Raw genomic sequence first — 22,390 nt, forward strand, 5'->3', positions numbered from 1 at the left:
CCGGCCAGAAACTTCCAAAAAATAAAATTTTTACACTATTCGTAAGAACTGATAGGTAAAACTAAGATGAATAAAGTTTAGGGTTTTTTTCCATGCCTCGAAAATCAAGAAAATTTGATTTTCGCACATATGGCGCTACCACCAATAGGTACCAACCTTTGGCCAATTCTCGTTTAAATGGCGTTAACGGTTTCGTTTGTTATTTAACAATTTTAATACATATCAGTGAAAGAACATGGGTCAAAATCATAAAAAAATAATAAATACAATTAAAAAAATAATTTATCCATATACATATACATTTTTTGATATTTTTATTTTTAGTTTTAATCGTGTGTCGATAGATGGCAGTAAATTTACTATGACAGTACCCCTCTATCCTTTATATTTGCTTTAAAATCCTCTTTGGTAAAACCTATGCTGACGTCACCTGTAAAATACTTCGACTAGCCAACCGTATTCTTTTGTAATTTGAATCCTAATTTTCACAATACAGGATTGCATTTGTTTTAGCAAGTTTTGATTTGTGGGCGGCGCTTAGAGACTACAATTGGGTGGTTTTACCGCTCATTCATCCGTGTACCGATTAGGGCATTTCTATATTCAGCCCTTTTTTTGAAATCCAGGGGAAATCCGTTATGGATCCCACCCGGCCCGGGAGAAGCCGAGTGGGTATGTCCGACTCACACGGACTAAAACCCCTGGGGTGTTCCACCGCTCGCTTTTGGACGGGGTTTCGGGAACGCGGCTGCCAACTTCCGATATTTTTTCTATATTCAGCCCTAGGAACTAATAATTTTTGAATAAAATTCCTGAAGACTTACACCAGATCCATAAAATACCGATATTCAGCAATTCACTAGTGTACCTATCCGTATCTTCAGCGTGTAAAAGATTACCTGCACCTAATCAGGTTTAGTAGCTAAAGCGCCTCGCAGACAAGTGCTTGTGAATAATGTTACAGACACACATACATCGGTGACGACGAGAATTGTAGTGTTTAGTTATATTATACAGTTAAAAATAGTGGAAAATGAGTGCGCCGAAAAAGAGTTATCTGCCGTTTTTGAGACAGGTAGAGATTTAAAAAAATTAATTATATTAAGTTTAATTTGCCATTATTATTTTTTTATACCACGTCGGTGGCAATCAAGCATGCCCGCCTGATGGTAAACGGTTACCGTAGCCTATAGACGCCTGCAACACCAGAGATACTACACGCGCGTTGCCGACCCTACAGAAAGCCAAATCCATCCCATTTAGACGCTATACATTGCTAACTTGAATGCCAAGAATTTTGGAACTGACTTCGCAACACGTAACATCATTTACGGCCATTGTATATGTTACCCAGTTGTCTAGTTTAAGTTGTCGATTTAGACTACAGGGTGACAAGTCCCTCCAACGCGCAAGGTACCTAGCTTACCGCTACCAAAGATAGATATAACTCCGTAATAGATAGATACAGTCTAAGGAAAAAACGTGCCTCGAAAATCAAGAAAATTTGATTCTCGTTCAGAGGGCGCTACTAGTTTTGGCCTACAGTCGAATAGATGGCGTTGACGGTTTCGTTTGTTATTTAACAATTTTAACGCATATTAGTGAAAGAACATGGGTCAAAATCATAAAAATAACTAATGCAAATAAAAAAAAATCATTTATCTATATTTAAATACATTCTATCGTATTTTTATAAATCTTCATTTTTAGTTTTAAAGTGTGTCGACAGATGGCAGTGAATTTACTGGGGTTACAAAATTTACTATGACAGTACCGCTCTAGTATAAGTTACTCTATGCCGCTACCAAACTACGATTATTTCTTTATTCATTATTAAAACATGTCACATAATGTAAACTATATAATTAATTAAATTAATTTGCCAGTACGAGCGAGATGCATAGAAAGTAAGTTACGCACACGCTAGCAAATATGTCAGTGTCAGAGTCAGTGTCAAGCTCGTGGTAGCGGTACTTTATTATTATTTATTTATTTAATAAAATACAGAGTATTCATACAATAATCATAGCCCCGCAAAACTCAATAATGAGTTTGACTGTGGGGTCATCAGTCTCTAGTTACATATGTACTTAACTTAATTTTATAGTAGTGCAATTACTACAAAATATTGAGGTCGTGTATTTTTAACATAGATTTAAATTTAGACTTCTTATTTTCACATCTTATGGCTTCGGGCAAACTATTAAGCAAATATGGTATTCTTTTCCTAAGGGTTCTATCCCCGTAGTAGTTATTAATTCTAGGAACGCATAGTTTGCCTGAAGTCACAGCCTTTGTGATGTAAGTGTGATTAACTGGTGTTAATGCATCCTCTGAGAACTTGTGTGAACCGTTCAACAAAATATAGGTACGGTGGAATATATAATGCTGAAACTCACAAACAACAACGTTATATTATGATTGTATTTTTATTATGTACTTTGATATCCACAAATTATAAAAAAAATGCTGCGTTAAAATCCTCATTAATTTAAAAGATTTACCATATCATGCATGACCAGATTTTTTCGTGTCGATACTTACTAGATTACTAATGTTACAAGCTTATTATCGCAATCAATGATAACAACATAGAGTAACTTATACTAGAGCGGTACTGTCATAGTAAATTTTGTAACCCCTGTAAATTCACTGCCATCTGTCGACACACTTTAAAACTAAAAATGAAGATTTATAAAAATACGATAAAATGTATTTAAGTAAGTAAAGTAAGTAAATATTCTTTATTGCACCAAAATTATACATTTTACATACATGTAAAACTACAAAGAAATATTTAAAGAAAATATAGAACCAGGTAGCAACAGGCGGTCTTATCGCTAAAAAGCGATCTCTTCCAGACAACCTGAATTTAAATATGAGATTTAAATATGGATAAATGATTTTTTTTATTTGCATTAAAAAAATATATGATTTTGACCCATGTTCTTTCACTGATATGCGTTAAAATTGTTAAATAACAAACGAAACCGTCAACGCCATCTATACGACTGTAGGCCAAAGCTAGTAGCGCCCTCTGAACGTGAATCAAATTTTCTTGATTTTCGAGGCACGTTTTTTCCTTAGACTGTATCCATCTATTACGGAGTTTACTATCTTTGATAACAATAATCGGTCTCATCTTATCTCTGATTGGTTATATCCAGGGCCACGACATTACAACGCTGTTTTGATTTCTTTTTCTACATACCTACCTATCAAAACTAGATATAACTCCGTAATAGATGGATACAGTCTAAGGAAAAAACGTGCCGCGATAATCACGAAAATTTGATTCTCAATCAGATGGCGCCACTATCTTTGGCCTCTCGTATAGAGGGCGTTGACGGTTTCGTTTGTTATTTAACAATTTTAACGCATATCAGTGAAAGAAATCAGAATCATAAAATAATGCAAATATATATATATGCACATGCCGGATTGGGACCCTTTGCCTCATCAATCTCATCATTAGTGATGGGTCGTTACCAGTAACTTACTCAAAAGTGGGAATATTCCCGGTAATGCTACCAGTAACATTACCCAGATCGGTAACATTGAGTAACTTTGAAAAAATTATTAGAATTGTATATGCTTTTTTCGTGTTAAATACTTAATAAAATAATAATGCTATTATTTACAGTCATAAAACAGTTAAGGAATCTCTGAGAGAGTAAATTCCCAATGTTACCGGTAACATTCCCAATATTACCAGGTATTTTTCCAAAGTTACTGGGAACATTACTATCTGGAAATAATGATAAAAAGGAAGTAAAGTAAAAGAAAATATGTGTATAAATCAGTTTAATTATTAGAATAAACCAATCAACATATAAATATATAAAAGAAGAAACTGACTGACTGACTGCCTGACTGACATATCAACACACAACCCAAACCACTGGTTCTAGAGATTCCAAATTTGGCACGTAGGTTTCTTATAAGGTCTAGGGGTGCCCTAAGAAATTATTTTTTCAAAATTCACCCCCTAAGGGGGTTAAATGGGGGTTCAAAGTTTGTATGGGGAAACAAGATTAGTTAGACTATTATATTCGAAACTTCACAGGAGTACTCCTAACGATAAATGAATAAACACGTGTTACAGGTTTTTTTGCAAATTCCCCCCTAATAGGGGGAAATGTGGTGACAAAGTCTGAAAATCAACATGGGTATTGTTTCTATGGTTTATCGGGTTGCTAATTAGGAAAACAAGAACGATTTTAAAATCCAACGTAACGGACGTGAAAAACCATCTCCCCTGTTGGGGTGCAATGGGGTTGAAATGTCTAAATATCAATATGGGTGTCGTATTTATGGTTTTTTGGGACGTTAATTACGAAAATCGCATCGATTTTGAAATTGAATAATGTGCTCATGAAAATTTTTGAAAGTACTCGTATTTGTGCCAAATTGCAATTCAAACGGTCCAGTAGTTTCGGAGCAAATCGGTTGTAACAGACGGACCGACAGACAGCCACACGTGATCCTATAAGGGTTCTAATTTTGGTTTTGAGGTATGGAGACCCGCGTTATCCTAATAGATTTTTAAATTTGATTTGGTGCCATCTCGATCGTCGTGAATCGGTACCTAGGCGAGTGCGGGCGGCGCGGCGGGACGGACGGGGTGGAAGGAGTACGTCATCGGGAAACTTCCTGCATCCGTAATGAGTACATTCAAGGTGCTACAAGAAGGTGGTTGTCTGTTTGCTTCTTATAAGTTTAGGTTTCCATTCTAAGTAAAATGCAAAACATCGTAAGTACATATATATGTATTCTACCTACGAACCATATACCATAAAAACCATCTTTTGTAAGTAGTTATAAAACCATATTTTCTCCTTCCCCTGCCTCCCCCGCACCCTGTACATTAGACAAAACGACATAGATTCTTAAATCACGCGGGCGAAGCCGCGGGCAAAAGCTAGTTTTGTATAACGTTCCAAGTGACAAACGTCATTTTTGAGTTGTTGGAATTTCGATTTTATATTAATTAATCAAATTTGAAATTAGAGTAGTAATAGTAGTTTATATATAAAATACTAGCTTTTGCCCGCGACTTCGTCTGCGTGGAATTAGCAATTTCGGTAGCTTATTTTTAAACAATCAGCTAGATTTATTGTTTCCCCATACAAACTTTCACCCCTTATTACTACCTAAATTTTACCCGCTGAACATTCAGCTTGTGGTAGCCCCCTGGTGGAAGATCAGCAGCGTCTCCAGCAGAAACTTGGTCACCAAAGTCTTGCAGGCATCGAGTGACCCATGGGAAGTCACCTCCAGGTGTTCTACGTCTTGGAAAATTCAACCTGATTACAGCAAACAGTATCTACTGCACGTTAAGCGTGTGGTAGCTCTGGTCAGACGCCTGCTTCATCTGGCAGACCTCCAGGTGATCCAGGTCTTGGAGAACTTAACCTGCCTACAGCATACTCTACCAACATCAGATTAAAGGAATTTTACCCTCATCAGGTACATCCAGCAGCACTCCAGGTGTTCCAGGCTTGAGCTATCTCCATCATACACTACCAACGACACGTTGAGCGAGTGTTACCCCTGACCTTTTGTACCCAGCAGCACTCCAGGTGTTCCAGATCTTGAGCTTTTCCCATAATACACTACCAGCGGTACGCTGAGCGAGTGTTACCCCTGATCCGTTGCACCCAGCAGCACTCTAGGTGTTCCAGGTCTTGAGCTTTCCTCATCATATACAACCAGCGTCACGTTGAGCGAGTGTTACCCCTGACCCTTTGCTCCCAGTAGCACTCCACATTGTCTTGAGCTTTATCCATCATATACTACCAGCAGCACGTTGAGCGATTGTTACCCCTGACCCGTTGCACCCAGGAGCAATCCAGGTGTTCCAGGTCTTGAGCTGCCTCCATCATACATTACCAGCGGCACTTTGAGTGAGTGTTAGAAGAGTGGAGAAGAGAACAGGATGACTTCGGGAATAAAAACTACTCTACACCCTCCCAAACAATTAAGACTATCTCCATATCAAATTTCATCTAAATCGGTTTTATTGGGTTCCATACAAATTTCCACTCTCCTTTTCACCCCCTTTAGGGTTGATTTCTAGGGTAAAACCTATCCTATGTCCCTCACGCAAAATAGGCGCAATAGTAAGACGTCGAGTTGCGGAAACCAAGCCCGCGAATATCTATCCTATGTCCTTCCCCAGGACCCAAATTATCTGCATACCAAACTAAATCAACCACTGCTACCAAATCGGTTCAGCGGTTATTGATTCCCCATACAAGTGTCAACTCCCCTTTCCATCCCCTTAAGGGGTGAGTTCTGGGATAAAAAAGTATTCTATGTCCTTCCCCGGTGCTCACTATCTGTATACCAAATTTATAAAATTGATCCCATAGCTCTTATGCCAGCGAATTAAGAACTATGGGACATATTTTTGAGTAAGTTGTACTAAAAAAATAAGTTTTGAACCTTATTTTATCTCATATAAGTCATCACTATCATCAGTTTCGTATGTTACCGGCTTTTGGGCTGTTACTGTTACAATGTTACTGGTAACATTGGTAACTTACTAGTAACATTCCCAAATGGAAACTTACTGGTAGCGGGAATGTTACCGCTGCCCATCACTACTCATCATAGATTTAAATTATCTATAGCTATTAAGTTAAAGTTCATAGTTTTAAGGTAATTTTTTTATTTCTAACTTTTTTCTCATAAATTGCATATTGTGGCAATAAAGATTTATATTTTAAAATAAGCCAGATCGAGAGGACTCTCTTAGAAAATTATTAAAAGAGGATAGGTGTAAATTAACTAGCGATTTTGCTAAATTCCAGTGCTTTCTTACGGCAAGCGTGGCAGTGAACATCACTGGACACGGCTGCGTCATCGGCTACTCCGCGATCCTCATCCCCAGCCTCAGGAACCCTGACTCCCACATCAAGGCCACGCCTAGCCAGGAATCATGGATTGGTAGGTTATCTTCTAACTAGTTAGTCTCTACTTTCGTGAGTGTTCTTGCTTGCATTCCTCAAACTAACTTGTTAGGTTTTAGGATAGAGCGACCTTCAAGAAACTCGAACTAATGAGAATTCCAGCACTGTGGGCTAATTGTTTTAAATCCTTAAAATATTGTTTTGATGCTTGTAGACATCGGCTGATGCCTACCTTCATGACGTGAGGACGTGACGTTGCAATCAGCATTGCAATCCGCCCTTTATATCTATGTTGTAAGATGTAATTTAGCATATGACCTAGGCGTAATCAAGGCAATACATATTGAGCTAGATAACAAAATACACTATATCTGTTTATTCAATTGAAACCATAAACGGTCTCTGTTCGTCTAAAGATTATTATCTGAATTTTCGCAATAGCTATCGGCTTTAAGTAGATTAAATACATAAACTCAGTCATATCATGATACAGACAACATACGAGTGTTTAAATATTTCCTTTTTCTTTTCAGCGTCCATCATCGGCTTTGCTCTAATTGTGGGCAACGTCATCGTTACTCCACTCATGGACATAATCGGCAGAAAAAAATGCCACATCATCTCCACTATACCTATCTTGACAGGATGGTTCCTGTTAATCTTGGCTGACAGCGTCCAAGCCATAATCCTAGCCAGATTCCTACAAGGCGTATCCATGGGCATACTAGGGCCTTTAGGCTCGATTATCATAAGTGAAATGACGGATCCAAAGAACAGAGGAGCCTTCTTGACTTGCGTGTCATTGTCGTTGACTATTGGAGTCATGTTCACGCATACCATCGGCAGTATCTTGAGCTGGCAGCAAACAGCCTTGATCAGCTCTTTCTTAACCTTCATAAGTTTAAACATGATCATATTCACTACAGAAACACCGTCGTGGCTAATAGCTAAAGGAAAATACAAAGAAAGCAAAGAAGTGTTCTTCTATTTACGCGGCGAAGGTCCTGAGCAAGAAGACGAGCTAGAACACATGATGACAGCTCAGAAAATGATTCGGAAATCCAGCGTTGTGGGTCAGAAACTATCCTTCTGCACAAAAACTGGAAGATTCTTCAGATACCTTGGAAGAACGTTCAAGAAACCCGAATTTTATAAACCAGTGGCTATTATGTTCCACTTATATACATTATTCCAATTCGCTGGGATTAACGTCATCAGTTCTTACGCCATGGACATTATCGGACAATTAGTGGGTCCTGAAGCGAATGCTGCGCTATTCATGGTTCTTCTAGATTGTCAGAGACTCTTGTGCAACGTCTTAGCTGTGTTTGTGATGCAGAAATGCAACCGAAGGACTGTTCTCTTTTTTATGGGATTCATATGCGTTACTGCATATGTAAGTAAGGGTACATACGCGCTCGCTAAGCAGAACGGCTGGTTACCTAGTTATTTAAAAAATCAATACGTGCCTATATTTTTAATAGGGATGTACATGTTTTCTCTTACCGTTGGCATAGCATCTGTCCCGTTTGCGATATCTGGAGAAATATTTCCTTTAGAATACAGAGGGTTGGGTGGTGGTATTGGGGCATTGCCTCTATCATTGAATTTCTTTTTGGCTGTTAAATGTTTCCCAGTTTTGACTGGAGCTATAGGTCTCCCGTTCACGTATTACGTGTACAGTGGAGTGGTGTTTTACTGTCTGAGCGTTCTATGGTTTATTCTTCCTGAGACAAAAGACAGGACTCTTCAAGAGATTGAAGATGAGTTAAGAGGAAAACCGATGCATGACGAGAGGAGAGAGTCGGAGCCTCTAAACGGCAAGTTGTTGATGCGACGGTACAGCTCACTAATCATCATTCATTAATACTGGACTGTTTTAAGGTCCCTTTAGTAAAATTTGTTAATACAAAAACTCGTTTTAAATATGTTGAGTTTGACAAATGAAGACTCGCATGGACTGGATTTTGATAAGAAGTCAAGTTGATAAACTGCAATTCAAAAGGCCATTGTCAGGAAATATGCTGGCGGTCTAATTGTCATGACTATGCATAAAATATACGAAACAGGTGATATTATTTACTCGTATGTTGTCATAAACTAAATATAAAATAGTTAAAGGCTGTCTAAGCTAACTCTGCGACGACTTTGACATAACTAAAGTGTGGCTAACTATGCCAATATATTGATGACACTCTTTGTCACAAGTTTAAAGTGCAAAGTTAGCTTGGTCTGACTCTATTTTAATTGTATTGTTATGTAGTGTTTACGCTAACAATAAAATATGGAACTATCCTTATTGTTTTAGTGCCCATACTTATGTGACGGGTCTTAATAGATTTTACTTGTAAAAACAAACATGAAAAACAGGCAGTAATTAATAACTAAACTAATATTAAAATAAAACTACTTAAAAATTAAAGTAATATAGATACCCACCTATGAAAGGTCCCCCAAGTCTGTCTCCTGCGGAAGGGTGCCCATGAGGCTGGCTACATTACCCCGCTGGATGGCTATGCCTATTCTTTGCCCAAGGAATGAGCCAGCCCTAGGGTCACCCGAGGTCTCCAGTAGTTTTTTTTAAATCGTGAAAAAGGTTAAGGGCGTCGCAGCTCCACGGCCCTAGGGTTTCTACCGCAAACGCCGCAAACATGTGGTTATTTGAGAGACCAGCATATTTGCGGCGCTTTAGGACTTCAGCCGCTGCCGCCGCTCCGCCAGCCTTCAGTGACGTGGCGGCTAGATGGGACGGCGCTAGGGTGTCTACACATGTAGCATCCCAGATGAGCGGCCGCCCCATCTTCCATGGGATGAGAGTTATGCCATCAGGCCTCTTGCCATCGTCGCGCGCCAGGCCGGGTGGTTCCAACGCGGCTGGCACGCCCACGCTGACAAGGGCCCGACGGATGACATCGTTAAGGCTGGCATGGCGGGATAGACGACCGGCACTCCTTCGGCAAGAGAGGCCGTGGGAGCCCTGACCGTCAACTTCAGTTCCGCAGGGACAGCGGTGGGGGACAACTATTTCGGAACCCAGGCGGAGGCCGACAGCCAGTCTAAAAGAATTGTTATCTAATAAAGTTGCTCAGTTACTAGAGGGGAAAGCGTATACTTATGTTATATGTTACAATTTCATATTGATTTAATGCCTATTTTATTATTGTAACATTTAATTTAATTTGATAGGTATGAATTGTCATTGCCATTTATATTTTTTAACTATTAAAATCGTTGACATTTCATATATTTTTTATTTTATTTTTGATTTAAATTATATGATAAAGTTATTTTTATCTTAGTATTTTTTTGTTAATATTTTTGTTTTTTTTTTCTTCTTCTTGACTTTCGACAATACCTAGGTTGGCCTTAGCTATCTATACATTGACATCTCTTTTTTGTGACAGTTTTTTTTTATATGTTTTATTTATTTCTGTTCTAATGTTGACGATCTTTTAGTGAAAGCCTTAAATTTGTTTTATCCTTTTGTTTAAAACACTTTTTATATGGTAGGAAACGAAGCTTAAGGATGACTCACACTAAAACAATCCGGACCCGAAAAGACGTGAACATAGTTTTGTGTTGTACCCGGGTGCAAACGGAGGCCTCCGATAGTTCGTTTTCTATGCAAAGTATCAAGTTATCACCGATCACCCCTCATAGGAAAAGGAAACGAAGTGTCGGACCTCCGGCCGTCATCCGTAACGAAAGAATTCTCATAATTTCGAATAGTCCCAGAGCAACGACAACTTTCACGATTTTTACACATTATTATTTAGCAAAAATCAAAAGAGGTCATAAATTGTAGATTCGACTGTCAACAACACTTGGGTACTGTCAATAAAGTTGGCAAACTTTATTGTCACGCGTGCAATAGAGTCTTTAAGAGCAAGTTCGGCCTGGCCAGATACATTAAGGCCCTCGCTATACATTTAGACAATGCCCATAATGTTTAGGATCGCCGTCAGCGAAGACGATGAAGAGGACTATAGGTACCTACTGTCGAAAACAGGGAAAGGTTTTGTCTAAGTGCATTGGCCCCAAACTGTTTATTCGTTGTTTAATAGTAAAGGAAATAACAGATCAAGAGTATTTATAAAGATGCATACTTTATTTGATATAGATTTCAGGGTGAAGTACCTAACAGTCGCAATTTCGATGACAATTCCATCTTAGATAACTCTAGCTGCCTCAATCCACGAATATGTTAGAAACTCATAACTTACATACATGTAAGTATACTTATAGAATACGCTTACACATCACACATCTATTGAATAGCGCCGAATGTTGTCGACAAAACTTAACTGCCCCTCACATTTATGTATCCTTGCTTCTTTAGGCACCAGAGTGTAGTCATTCACCCGAAATCTACAGTTATAAGTACTCAAGCTAACTACAATCATTTCACAAGATCATTCTTTAGCTATCAACGGAGCCGGCAAGAAGCGCAGAGCATTTCCTTATTCTGTCGTTCACCCCATCAACCCTCTTCCAGGGTCTCCAGTTCCAGCATTTTATCCTTTTCATTGGCATCTGGAAGCCTGGAGTCTATTCCCTTGAAGTGGCATTCTATCTCATGGAGTGTCTTCCCTTTCGTCTCTGGGAGAAGGAAGTACAGAAAAGCACCGCAAAATGCGATGCACATGCCGTAGACCAGGAAAGTACCGTTAACGCCGATCTGTTTGAAGGATGTCGGGGCAGTCTTAACGACGACAAAAAACATTATGGAGAGGAACATACCAGAAATCCCACCGCCTAAACTCCTATAGGCAAGCGGGAAGATCTCACCAGCTATAGCCCATGGAATGGGTAAAATTCCTAAAGTTTTCCCAAATATGTACGTTAAAGTTGGTATGACTGGTATCCATTTGTATTCTTCCGGAATATAGCCGAAGTCTCTGAGATAAAGTAAAAGAGCTGCCGTAAAAAGAGACATGAAGCTAACTCTCACGCCAATAAACAAAACTGTGCGACGATTCAGCTTGTTGACAATAACGCAGGCCAAGACCGAAGTGACGAACCTCACAATATCCACCATCAACATGCTGGTGTTCGCTTCTATCGCCCCATCAGTCACTTCATTCATCATGGGAACAGTATACGACGGTACAACAGTCATGCCAGATATCTGGAAGAGCACAAACATGAACATCATAATGACTGTTGGCTTGTAAAATTCGGGTTTCCTCGCTATTTCCATATAGACTTGCAGTCTAGTCTTTCCGACTGTAGTTTCAGTGGTGCCCATTCTTTGGCTGTTGATTAAGACCTCGAGTTCCTTTTCGGAATCGTCGTAATGTCCGCGGAGCCAGCGGAAGCTTTTCCTGCATTGGTTGAATTTGCCTCTGGAGGCTAAATATGGTGGGGTCTCAGGTGACAGAGAGACCAGGATCAGAGACACGGCATAGACGCTTCCACAGGCGATAGCAGCAGATCTCCAGAAGAGCAGGGTGCCAAAGACATGTGCAAACAGCATGCCAGTGGCGAAGGAGAAGGCGATGGTGGCTAGAAAGGCGCCACGCAGCTTGGGTGAGGAGTACTCCGCGATGGAGACCGGTGCTGCTGCCGCCTGGAGTCCCATTCCGAATCCCTGGAATGATAAGAAGTAATTATTAATGACGAAAGTTTACGTATGAAATGAGTACTTAAGGCTTAATCACCAGCCATGTCTCCTAATCTTCTAGGTACTCTATAATCTTTGTATATCTACTTTACGCCAAAGTTTCATCTCCAAAGCAATGCAATTTTTAAATGCTTTATTGTGACGTGACGTTAACACTATGCTAAAATGCGTTAACATTGTCAGTTATTACTTTAAGTTTTCGCTAGGGCACTGTAAATACGACTGGTTACATATTAAAAATATAAAAATATATATTACAAAAACTGTAAACTTATCTATTAATTCTGTGTTTTTACCTAATTTTAATGGATAATTACAAGAATTCCTCAAAAATCCCTCGCGTTATTAATGGACGCCCCCTTAAGAACATTGATAGCAATTACTCTCATGTGACCAATCATCACATGCAAAATGTTCTCAATTGTAGTCGATTTAAGAGTCCAATCACATCGACCATATTGATATGTACCTAATGTAATACACCCCGTGACTCGTGAACTTTGCTATCGGTTTTGAATAAGTATACCTACTGTGATTTTATGGGTTTTGATTATTGTTCGTTGTTGGAATATTTGTTGTTTCATCAAAACATACCTATATTATTATAGGTATGTTTTGATGAAAATAGCTAAAGTTTGTTAAGAGTATTTAAATTATAGTCTGACCAACTATTTTAGTCATTACAAAAGGCGACAAACTTAAAGGTAATGTGTGAGGTCCCAGTGACAAAAATGGCCAAGCTTTAGGTAGCGTCTATGATATATATAAGCTAGAAACGAATAAAAAATTCAAAACGTCCGCTGTTTTTGCTTCTGATAATTGCAAAAATATTATACTTTGTCTTGAAATAATTTTGAAAGCGGTAATTTCATTGATTTAATCGTATGGCAAACAAGATTCGAGTCGCTTAAAAAATAAAAAGTAATAAAGAATCAAAAAACTATATCCAATGTCTTGGCCCATAGGGCTGCGACTTCACAAGGAGCGATCAAGTCTTCATGGTTGCCAATAAACTTTATCTTAGGGCAGTCGAGTATTATTTGGTGGATAGTCTGCTTTGGAGCTCCGCAGTCACACTGGCGAGTCTCGCCACCCGCACTTGAACATATAATCAGCACAACGTCCATGCTCAGTTCATTGATGAAAACGTTCAAAGTGGCGGCCGTTTACCCTCTGCAGTATCGTCTGCAACAGTTCATACCTGAAGAGTTCTGCTGATAAGAAGCGCTGTAGGCCCCGTGGCCGCCGCCATGAGCGCCCATCCCCCCAATGATGGTAGTGTGCTGAGCTGGTTGGTGAGCCGTCTGCCCAGCCGCTGCAGACAGAGGGGGGCGTTTACAATCCCAGAGATGAGGGCCAGGCCGAGGATGGATGCTGGAATCAATTAGCAGAAATTGTGGAGAGAAAAATATGGTAAAACACTTATTTAGAGATAAAGTGGGATAAGGTCTTTGTTTATTTCTATAAAGAGTTACGAAATTATCAGGGAATTAGAATTGAAACAACGTATCAGCATTGCGATACAGCGAGGAAATGCCGCCGGCATCCTTGGTACAATTTCAAATTCAAATTCAAATAATTTATTTCAGAATAAAAATTCCATATACAATTACATTTACATTTAAAATATTTAAAATAAATGCCTCAAGGGCCTATTTTAGATTTAAGCTAGTTATTAATTTCGTTTACGTAGTACCACTGTATATATCTTGTATGTAAATAAAGCATATTTTTCATTTAATTTCATGTAGACATTATCACAGGCTCATGCACGCACCATTATATAATCGGTGGTAATCTTGTCAAATCAATTTGTAAAGTTTGAATGACGCTCCTAAGAAAATATACATTATCTTACATTAATGATTATTGCACTATCTACCTAGTTAGGTAATTCTTTCCCCAGACCAGGATTTGTTATAGGTAATTTTTTTTTGAGTTTAGTTTTAGCCGATTTATTTTATAAGTAGTCATAATTTTGTTTTATACAATTATTATAACATTTTTATTAGTTTTACCTATACACGACTCATGTTCGTCAGTGAGTTGAAACACGGAGTCGGGTTCTCGCAACTGTTGCAGCAATACGCCCGGGAACGCGATGTTTAGTTGTTCGATAATTAACAATAGACAAGGCTCACCTATCCACGACTCATGTTCGTCGGTGAGTTGCACCACGGAGTCGGGTTCTCGCAACTGTTGCAGCAAAACGCCCGGGAACTCGTTGTTTAGTTGTTCGATAATTAACAATAGACAAGGCTCACCTATCCACGACTCATGTTCGTCGGTGAGTTGCACCACGGAGTCGGGTTCTCGCAACTGTTGCAGCAAAACGCCCGGGAACTCGTTGTTTAGTTGTTCGATAATTAACAATAGACAAGGCTCACCTATCCACGACTCATGTTCGTCGGTGAGTTGCACCACGGAGTCGGGTTCTCGCAACTGTTGCAGCAACACTCCCGGGAACGCGATATTGGCGCCCGTGCCGATCATGTACAGCACCACTCCGCTGACCGCCAGCGACTAAAAATAAAAGTTTTTTGAAAGGTAATTCATGGGTTCCCCTCATCTGGCATAACACGTATCGCAGAAAACTTTTAGTCGAATGATACATTCGCATAAATATATGCCATAATAGTCATTTCGCATAATATTCATTTGGCAGATATTCTAAGTGGGTTAGGTTAGGGGTTTCTACCATAAACAGAACAAGACTTGTTTATGGTATACCTAGAAATTAGAATGTAGAATAATAGAAATGAAAAATAGAATGTAGAGAAATAGAAAAGTATTTTTATTATAATTAACGATCATGATAACGATGATGAAATAGTTGCTCTATTTAATAAATAAAATAAATAATATATAAATGATTATCTTGCAATATTTTGCAACCACCGAAATCACAAAATCAAATAGTGCTTATAATTTCCATTATATTTCGACAACTACAATATTACATGTGCATATTTTTGGACTCGACCTTTTTAGCAATGGGTTAAAAGCCCGCTCCCTCTTGACAGTGACGTCATCTGTTAGAATGAGATATGGGGCATTTTCCATGAAAAGGGACCTTATTGTCGATGGCGCTTACGCCGCATAGCGTCGCGCGGCATTGTATTTATATCGGAGCATCGTTTATAATGGCGTAAGCGCCATCGACAATAAGGTCCCTTTTTATAGAAAATACCACATATACACCTTAAGCTATGCAAACGTTATACTTGTCTTAAGAAGGGCGAGACCCGCTGCTTCCTGTAAGCGCCTTCCATGCCTGTTTATGTGTGCGCACTTTTCACTTTTCAAAACCGTGCATCCTGAAAAGAAAGAAACGTTGACTAGAATTCATCATAGACAAGAGACAGAGAATAGATCAGCAACTGCCGCATTTAAGGCACATTTACATAGGATGAGTTGGTTTCTCGTAAGGCGGCAAGTAAAAACTTGCTTAATATGGGGCATTTTCTATGAAAAAGGACCTTATTGTCGATGGCGCTTACGCCGCACGGCATTGTATTTATATCGGAGCATCGTTTATAATGGCGTAAGCGCCATCGACAATAAGGTCCCATTTTATAGAAAATACCACATATAATGTCATACGATTCTAGTAAGGCACCTAAGGTATACCCGGGTAAGATCGGACTATTTTTCGGCGAGTTGGAAAAAATACCTAAATATTTACTTATTTCTCACTGCCGTGTAAGGGCACGACAATATAATTATATTTAAAAATAAAAACCAACCTATTCTGAGTCACATATATTGATTTCATAGCTCCTATAATATTTTCGTCTATATTTTTACGCATTAGGCATTTTGCAGATATATTTACCTAGCTGTTTTTAGCCCAGATTTACAAATACATTAAAACTAGAATACGAATTAAAAAATAACTTAAAAACTAACCACACACATTATTATTTTATCTTTTATTTAACACCAGAATATGTCGGTCCCTGTCGTGGTTAAGGTGGCTTTACTAAATATTGAATATGATATTATCTTTTTAGACCATTTAACCCCATTCAACAAGGAATAATTTTAAAAATTCAATATACATGCAATGTACTTCTAACTTATTTTGTAAGTAACTGGTTGCCGGCTACAAGAACAAAAGCTGTATTATTATAATACAATGCCATTGTTAATACAGGTAAGTGAACAAACTCAGTTCAAATGATATTTACTATACGTGCCTCCTCATATTTGTCAATCTAAATCCAAAGAAAGATATAACTCCGTAATAGATGGATACAGTCTAAGGAAAAAACGTGCCTCGAAAATCAAGAAAATTTGATTCTCGTTCAGAGGGCGCTACTAGTTTTGGCCTACAGTCGTATAGATGGCGTTGACGGTTTCGTTTGTTATTTAACAATTTTAACGCATATCAGTGAAAGAACATGGGTCAAAATCATAAAAATAATTAATGCAAATAAAAATAATCATTTATCTATATTTAAATACATTCTATCGTATTTTTATAAATCTTTATTTTTAGTTTTAACGTGTGTCGACAGATGGCAGTGAATTTACTGGGGTTACAAAATTTACTATGACAGTACCGCTCTAGTATAAGTTACTCTATGATAAATCTAATTAAAAACGCAAACTAATGAAAAATTCGACATGCCAATGCCAATATAGTGACATGTTGCGTAACCAAGCCAACCGTACAGCGATAAAAAAACCATATAATTTTAGTAACTTAACTCGTTTGTTAAACCTTGAATAAAACAACAGACTTTTGATGATTTTTGGTATGTTTGAAACATGGTTAATGATCATTTTATTTTTAAAACGTCCTTTTTGTCAACTATGTCCCTTTTTGGTTTTGATACTTAGTACAGACAGGAAAACATAAAAATGTCTGTCCTGTACCCGAAATTCGAGGATCTGAAGGAGTTAATTTCTGGTTGTGACTATTGTATCGCCCAAAATCGGTTCCGACGTAGGTACCTAACGTAGTTTCCAGGAATCGGGAATTGTGGGCATTTGTGTCATCAATATTCTTAAGCTGATCTAAGTTAGTAAAAAATCATAGAAAATGTTAGTGAAAATCACAACACTCAGAATCTATATTAATGTATTATACAGGCTTGAAATAAGTGCATTTCCGTTGCCAGGGAGGTTTTGGGATTATACTGAGCAACTCTTACTATGGGACCAACCACGAAATTGCGAAAAAAAAATTACTCTCCCATAGAAAATGGACCAGCCAAAATGTATGAAACAGCCAAATTATTTTTCGCGATTTTCGTTGTTCCCATAGCATAGAGTAACTTATAGTCATAGTAAATTTTGTAACCCCAGTAAATTCACTGCCATCTGTCGACACACTTTAAAACTAAAAATAAATATTTATAAAATACGATAAAATGTATTTAAATATGGATAAATGATTTTTTTATTTGCATTAATTATTTTTATATGATTTTGACCCATGTTCTTTCACTGGTATGCGTTAATAGTTATTTGTTATACAAGGGTGCAAAGTTGTATTTTACCCGCGAGTGTGGAATTGAAACATGAGCAAGCGAAAGGACTCTATAGTTGAACCACGAGCGAAGCGAGTGGTTCTAAAATAGAATCCTGAGCGTAACGAGTGTTTCAACACACGAGAAGTAAAATACATTTGCACCCGTGTGTAACACAAAACTTTTCCCCTCACTATAGCGAGGAAAGTGCAACATCTACAGGCGTTAGATCATCTTCATCACTGGAATCACTAATTTTTTTACGATATTATAACAGAAAACACTAGAAATTCTGATTTTTACGTGAGTCGGTGAGAAGAACACTAAAAATTTTGTTGACAATGTTGACATTTCTGTTCTGACTAGAGATGGGTAGGGGTGAGTAAATACTGAGTATTTACTCAGTATTTACTCAAAGCATACAGTAAATACTAGTATTTACTCATTTTGGTAAGTAAAAACGATTATTAACAAAACTTCAATATTTTGGTGAAATTTAAGTACTAAATCGGTTTTTATTTAATTGTGTTAACGTGTATTAATGATATTTATGTTATAAGAAGCTTATTACGCTTAGTTTTTGGCAAAAAGGTGATTATCAGTGAGAGGTAATTTGGAATTTAGCGGATATAGACATGATAAAGTATAGTTAACAATTTTGTTTTAAATAAGAAGGTACTTAATTACTTTCAAAGTTACTTATTTACTTACGTTCTAGATAAGTGCATGTTGCAAGCTGATTCACATATTATTCACACAGTTTTTAACCAGTTGTTTATTAGAATTAAACTGCGACGAAAATACTTTACAATATTATAGCTCTTACGATAGCGCGGCGATTGTTACATAGTATGTATAATAGTTCTTACGGCTAACTCTTTGTCTATTGTAAGTAAAACCGCACGTGCTACTACCTGCAAAAAAAGGTTCGGTCATTGGCATATAATTCTAATAGGGTATCTACTAGTCAAATCGGTTTCTTTTTTCGAACTGTCAAAACGATTTTGCTACTATGGAATTTATATGAAACACTAGCATGTGACGTCAAAATCAAATTACCTACTCTTTATTGTTTTATACGCGCTTTAAAATAGAAATTGTGTCTAAAAATAACTGTTGTCTACGTTTCTCTATTAATCTTCCGGTGCTTTATGTTATGCATGGTGTAAAATAATGAATTTTAAATACAGTCAAATACGCTATTGGCTTATCAATATTCCGGAATCTAAAATATTAAACACGAACTTTCATTGGGCATATAATAATATAATTTGGCTGTGTATAATATTTTAGCGCCCATAATTTATATGAGCCTCAAATATATAGCCGTTTTCTTTTTAAAATGTGGTCTCCTCCTCCTCCTTGCATCGGTTACCTCATCACTGAGGGTCGTGGTCACTTCTAGGTAACTTCTAGCTTCTCTTGGACAATTTGCCGCCACTTCTTTCTGTCTGTCGCCGAGTGTAGGGCACCGTGGAGCGTCAAGGGCTGAGCGAATTTGGTCTGTCCACCGCATTGGGCTCCTGCGTCTCGGCTTATCGCCTTCGATTTTACCAGTGATTACCAGCTTTTCCAGGTTATCACTGTCTTTCCTGGCAATGTGGCCAAAATTCATAAAAATACAACTCATATTGATTAATTTAAGGCTCCGTTTTTGTTGCCAATTTATTAATTTAAGTACCCATGGCCAAAATGGTTACTGAGTGGGACCCATGGAACACCATAGACGGTGCAGGCCGGGGTTCAGGCAGACCGAAAAGGAGATGGCGGGACGACTTGGACGCATTCTACCCCAAATGGTGGGAAAATGCCGATGACAGGGTCGAATGGAAAAAACGAGGGGAAGCCTTTGCCCAGCAGTGGGACACCAAAGTAAGCTAACTAAAAATAAAAAAGCACCCATTTCTATTTTTTTTAACTACCCAAATTCGATTAATTAGCTGACCGGTTAAATACGTGGCAATTACAATGGAAAACTATTAATTACGTCCCACGTTTAGGGGGAGGGAGGGGTCTAGAAAATGTGACATGTTGTGACACGGGGGAGAGGAGTTACAAACTTTGTGACGTTACTTTAACTTCACTTGTAGTCGAAAATTGTTTTGATTGTATGTATTCGCGATACAACTAAATAAGCTAGTTTTTGAAACGGTATATCGTATCGGTTTTGTGTCATAAAATTTCTAATATTCCTATTATTTAAAATATTTTTATTAAAATAACTATATTTCATTCAATTTGCTAATTTCATTGAAAACAAAATTGTCAAGTATGTGAAGTCACACGAGAGGGAACGGGATTGCCAAATATGAAATCACTAAATTCGTGTGATGTAATTTATGGATGACCCCCTAGGCCAACGCTCAAAAACCAGTGTAAGCGCGCTCTCCGATAAATATATATTTTCAATCGGATAACGCGCCTTTGTTACGCATCTCGTTGACATATATTAGACTGGTTCTGTAGCGTTCGACTCGCCGAAACTCAGTAACCGTAGAGGGACCCCACACAGCCTCGCAATTTTTCCGTAGTTCATTTTGAATCTTATTGCAAGTTCCATAGAAATTGTAATTCAATAACCGGTTAAATTGACCGAACCGTTTTTTATTGAGTGAGTAGCACGTGCGGTTTAACTTACAATAGACAATGAGTTAGCTGAAAGGGCCAGCTTGAAAATTAACGACTATAATTAAATCATATTTTAACCACACTAAATACATAGTTACGGTATACGGCAAATACGGGTATTTTAGGTAAATATTTGGTGGGTTTTTACTAACTACCCATCTAGTTGCGGCCAACTGCTGCTTAAAAAGCGTCGTTCCACGCTGGGTTCCACTCTCCCATTAAAATAAGTGACTGAGGACTGGAATAGAATCCACAGGTCCGCCTTTTAGAATCCTGAATCCCCGTACACGCCAAATTACGTGTTTACGCGGCACTTACGTCCTTTTATGAAGAGTTTTTTAATGAAAAATCAAAAATGACCCGACCTATCATGTTTAAAATATATTTTTTTCAAAGTGTTTTCTAGGGTCTATTCTCCCGCTACTTTTTCATATTTAATTAAACTTTGTTCCAAAAGTTATAGAGGGATGAACATTATTTTGGCCTTTGGAAACGGTTTTTTCCCAAAAGTAATAAATTTATCGAATAAAGTGCATAATAACATTGAAGTTATTTTTAAATACCAATTTAATGATGTGCCACACGTTGGTGGTTTCAGATTTTTTTTACTGTGACACTTAGTTACATGTATGGAACGCCCCTCTTAAAATATATTTTTTACTAATTGGACTACTAAATCCAGTACAAAATACACCTTTCTTTCAGATTTCTATACCCTGTCAGCAGTGTCAGCGCTCTAAATAGTTTATACCCACCAAATTGGGTATAAACGAGTAAATACGGGTAAATTGAGTAAATACTGAGTATTTACTCGGTATTTACTCTTGAGTATTTACTCACTATCCATCTCTAGTTCTGACGTATGAAATGTAAACGATGCGTTTTGAAATTGCATCGACTCAACTTGTGCGTTCAGAATTATATTTAACATCATTATAAAAAATCTAACGTTTCTTATGGAATTTTAAGGTTTATGACTTAAAATTATTAAATAAAGCTAAATTTGGTATTTTTATTAGATTCTCAAACCATTTATTTAATGATAATTAATATCGAACGAACCATTATTATGAGCGTTTTACGTTTTGTTATCTGTCAAGCTAGTTAAACACGCTCCATCCAAGGTCAAATTACTTTCCCCACTAGTGGATAAAATGCGTTTTTCCCCGCTTGTTTTAAAGGATAATAGACGGCTTTCCGAGCTAGTGAGGGGAAAAATTATAAATAACAAACGAAACAGTCAACGCCCTCTATACGAGTGTAGGCCAAAACTAGTGGCGCCATCTGATGGAGAACCAAATTTTCGTGATTTTCGAGGCACGTTTTTTCCTTAGACTGTATCCATCTATTACGGAGTTATATCTATCTTTGCCCATAGTAAAAGTTGCTAAGTATAATCCCAATTTAACCTCCCTGGCAACGGGAATGCACTTTTTAGGGTTCCGTACCCAAAGGGTAAAAACGGGACCCTATTACTCGGGACTCCGCTGTCCGTCTGTCCGTCCGTCTGTCCGTCTGTCTGTCTGTCTGTCTGTCACCAGGCTGTATCTCATGAACCGTGATAGCTAGACAGTTGAAATTTTCACAGATGATGTATTTCTGTTGCCGCTATACTCCGCTGTCCGTCTGACCGTCCGTCTGTCCGTCTGTCTGTCTGTCTGTCTGTCTGTCACCAGGCTGTATCTCATGAACCGTGATAGCTAGACAGTTGAAATTTTCACAGATGATGTATTTCTGTTGCCGCTATA

General features: G+C 38.0%; 2 protein-coding genes across 2 annotated transcripts; one reads left to right on the forward strand and one right to left on the reverse strand.

Annotated features, from left to right (window-relative positions):
* The first annotated feature begins 902 nt into the window (after positions 1-902).
* On the forward strand, positions 903-8,814 carry LOC134751475 (facilitated trehalose transporter Tret1-like). Its single transcript, XM_063686877.1, has 3 exons — positions 903-1,075; positions 6,816-6,951; positions 7,448-8,814. Exons 1-3 carry the CDS (start codon positions 1,034-1,036, stop codon positions 8,779-8,781), a joined length of 1,512 nt encoding a protein of 503 aa, XP_063542947.1. The 5' UTR covers positions 903-1,033; the 3' UTR covers positions 8,782-8,814.
* A 2,482-nt stretch (positions 8,815-11,296) lies between these two features.
* Positions 11,297-15,854, reverse strand: LOC134751518 (facilitated trehalose transporter Tret1-like). Its single transcript, XM_063686955.1, has 4 exons — positions 15,762-15,854; positions 14,925-15,060; positions 13,739-13,911; positions 11,297-12,504 (listed from the first exon to the last, which is right to left on the reverse strand). The coding sequence occupies exons 1-4, from the start codon at positions 15,807-15,809 to the stop codon at positions 11,395-11,397; spliced, it is 1,467 nt and encodes a 488-aa protein (XP_063543025.1). The 5' UTR covers positions 15,810-15,854; the 3' UTR covers positions 11,297-11,394.
* Between the last annotated feature and the right edge of the window lie 6,536 nt (positions 15,855-22,390).

The sequence above is a fragment of the Cydia strobilella genome, chromosome 22 (genome assembly GCF_947568885.1).
Source record: "Cydia strobilella chromosome 22, ilCydStro3.1, whole genome shotgun sequence".
NCBI classification, from domain to species: domain Eukaryota; kingdom Metazoa; phylum Arthropoda; class Insecta; order Lepidoptera; family Tortricidae; genus Cydia; species Cydia strobilella.

Bases quoted from the DNA above. Each gene is read 5' to 3' on its own strand.
- LOC134751475 (XM_063686877.1), top strand. From the start codon at position 1,034: ATGAGTGCGCCGAAAAAGAGTTATCTGCCGTTTTTGAGACAG. The intron at 1,076-6,815 runs GTAGAGATTTAA...GCTAAATTCCAG, and splicing joins ATCTGCCGTTTTTGAGACAG to TGCTTTCTTACGGCAAGCGT. The intron at 6,952-7,447 runs GTAGGTTATCTT...TTTTCTTTTCAG, and splicing joins TAGCCAGGAATCATGGATTG to CGTCCATCATCGGCTTTGCT.
- LOC134751518 (XM_063686955.1), bottom strand. From the start codon at position 15,809: ATGGAAGGCGCTTACAGGAAGCAGCGGGTCTCGCCCTTCTTAAGACAA. The intron at 15,061-15,761 runs GTATAACGTTTG...TTTTATTTTTAG, and splicing joins TCTCGCCCTTCTTAAGACAA to TCGCTGGCGGTCAGCGGAGT. The intron at 12,505-13,738 runs GTATGAACTGTT...TTATCATTCCAG, and splicing joins TTATCAGCAGAACTCTTCAG to GGATTCGGAATGGGACTCCA.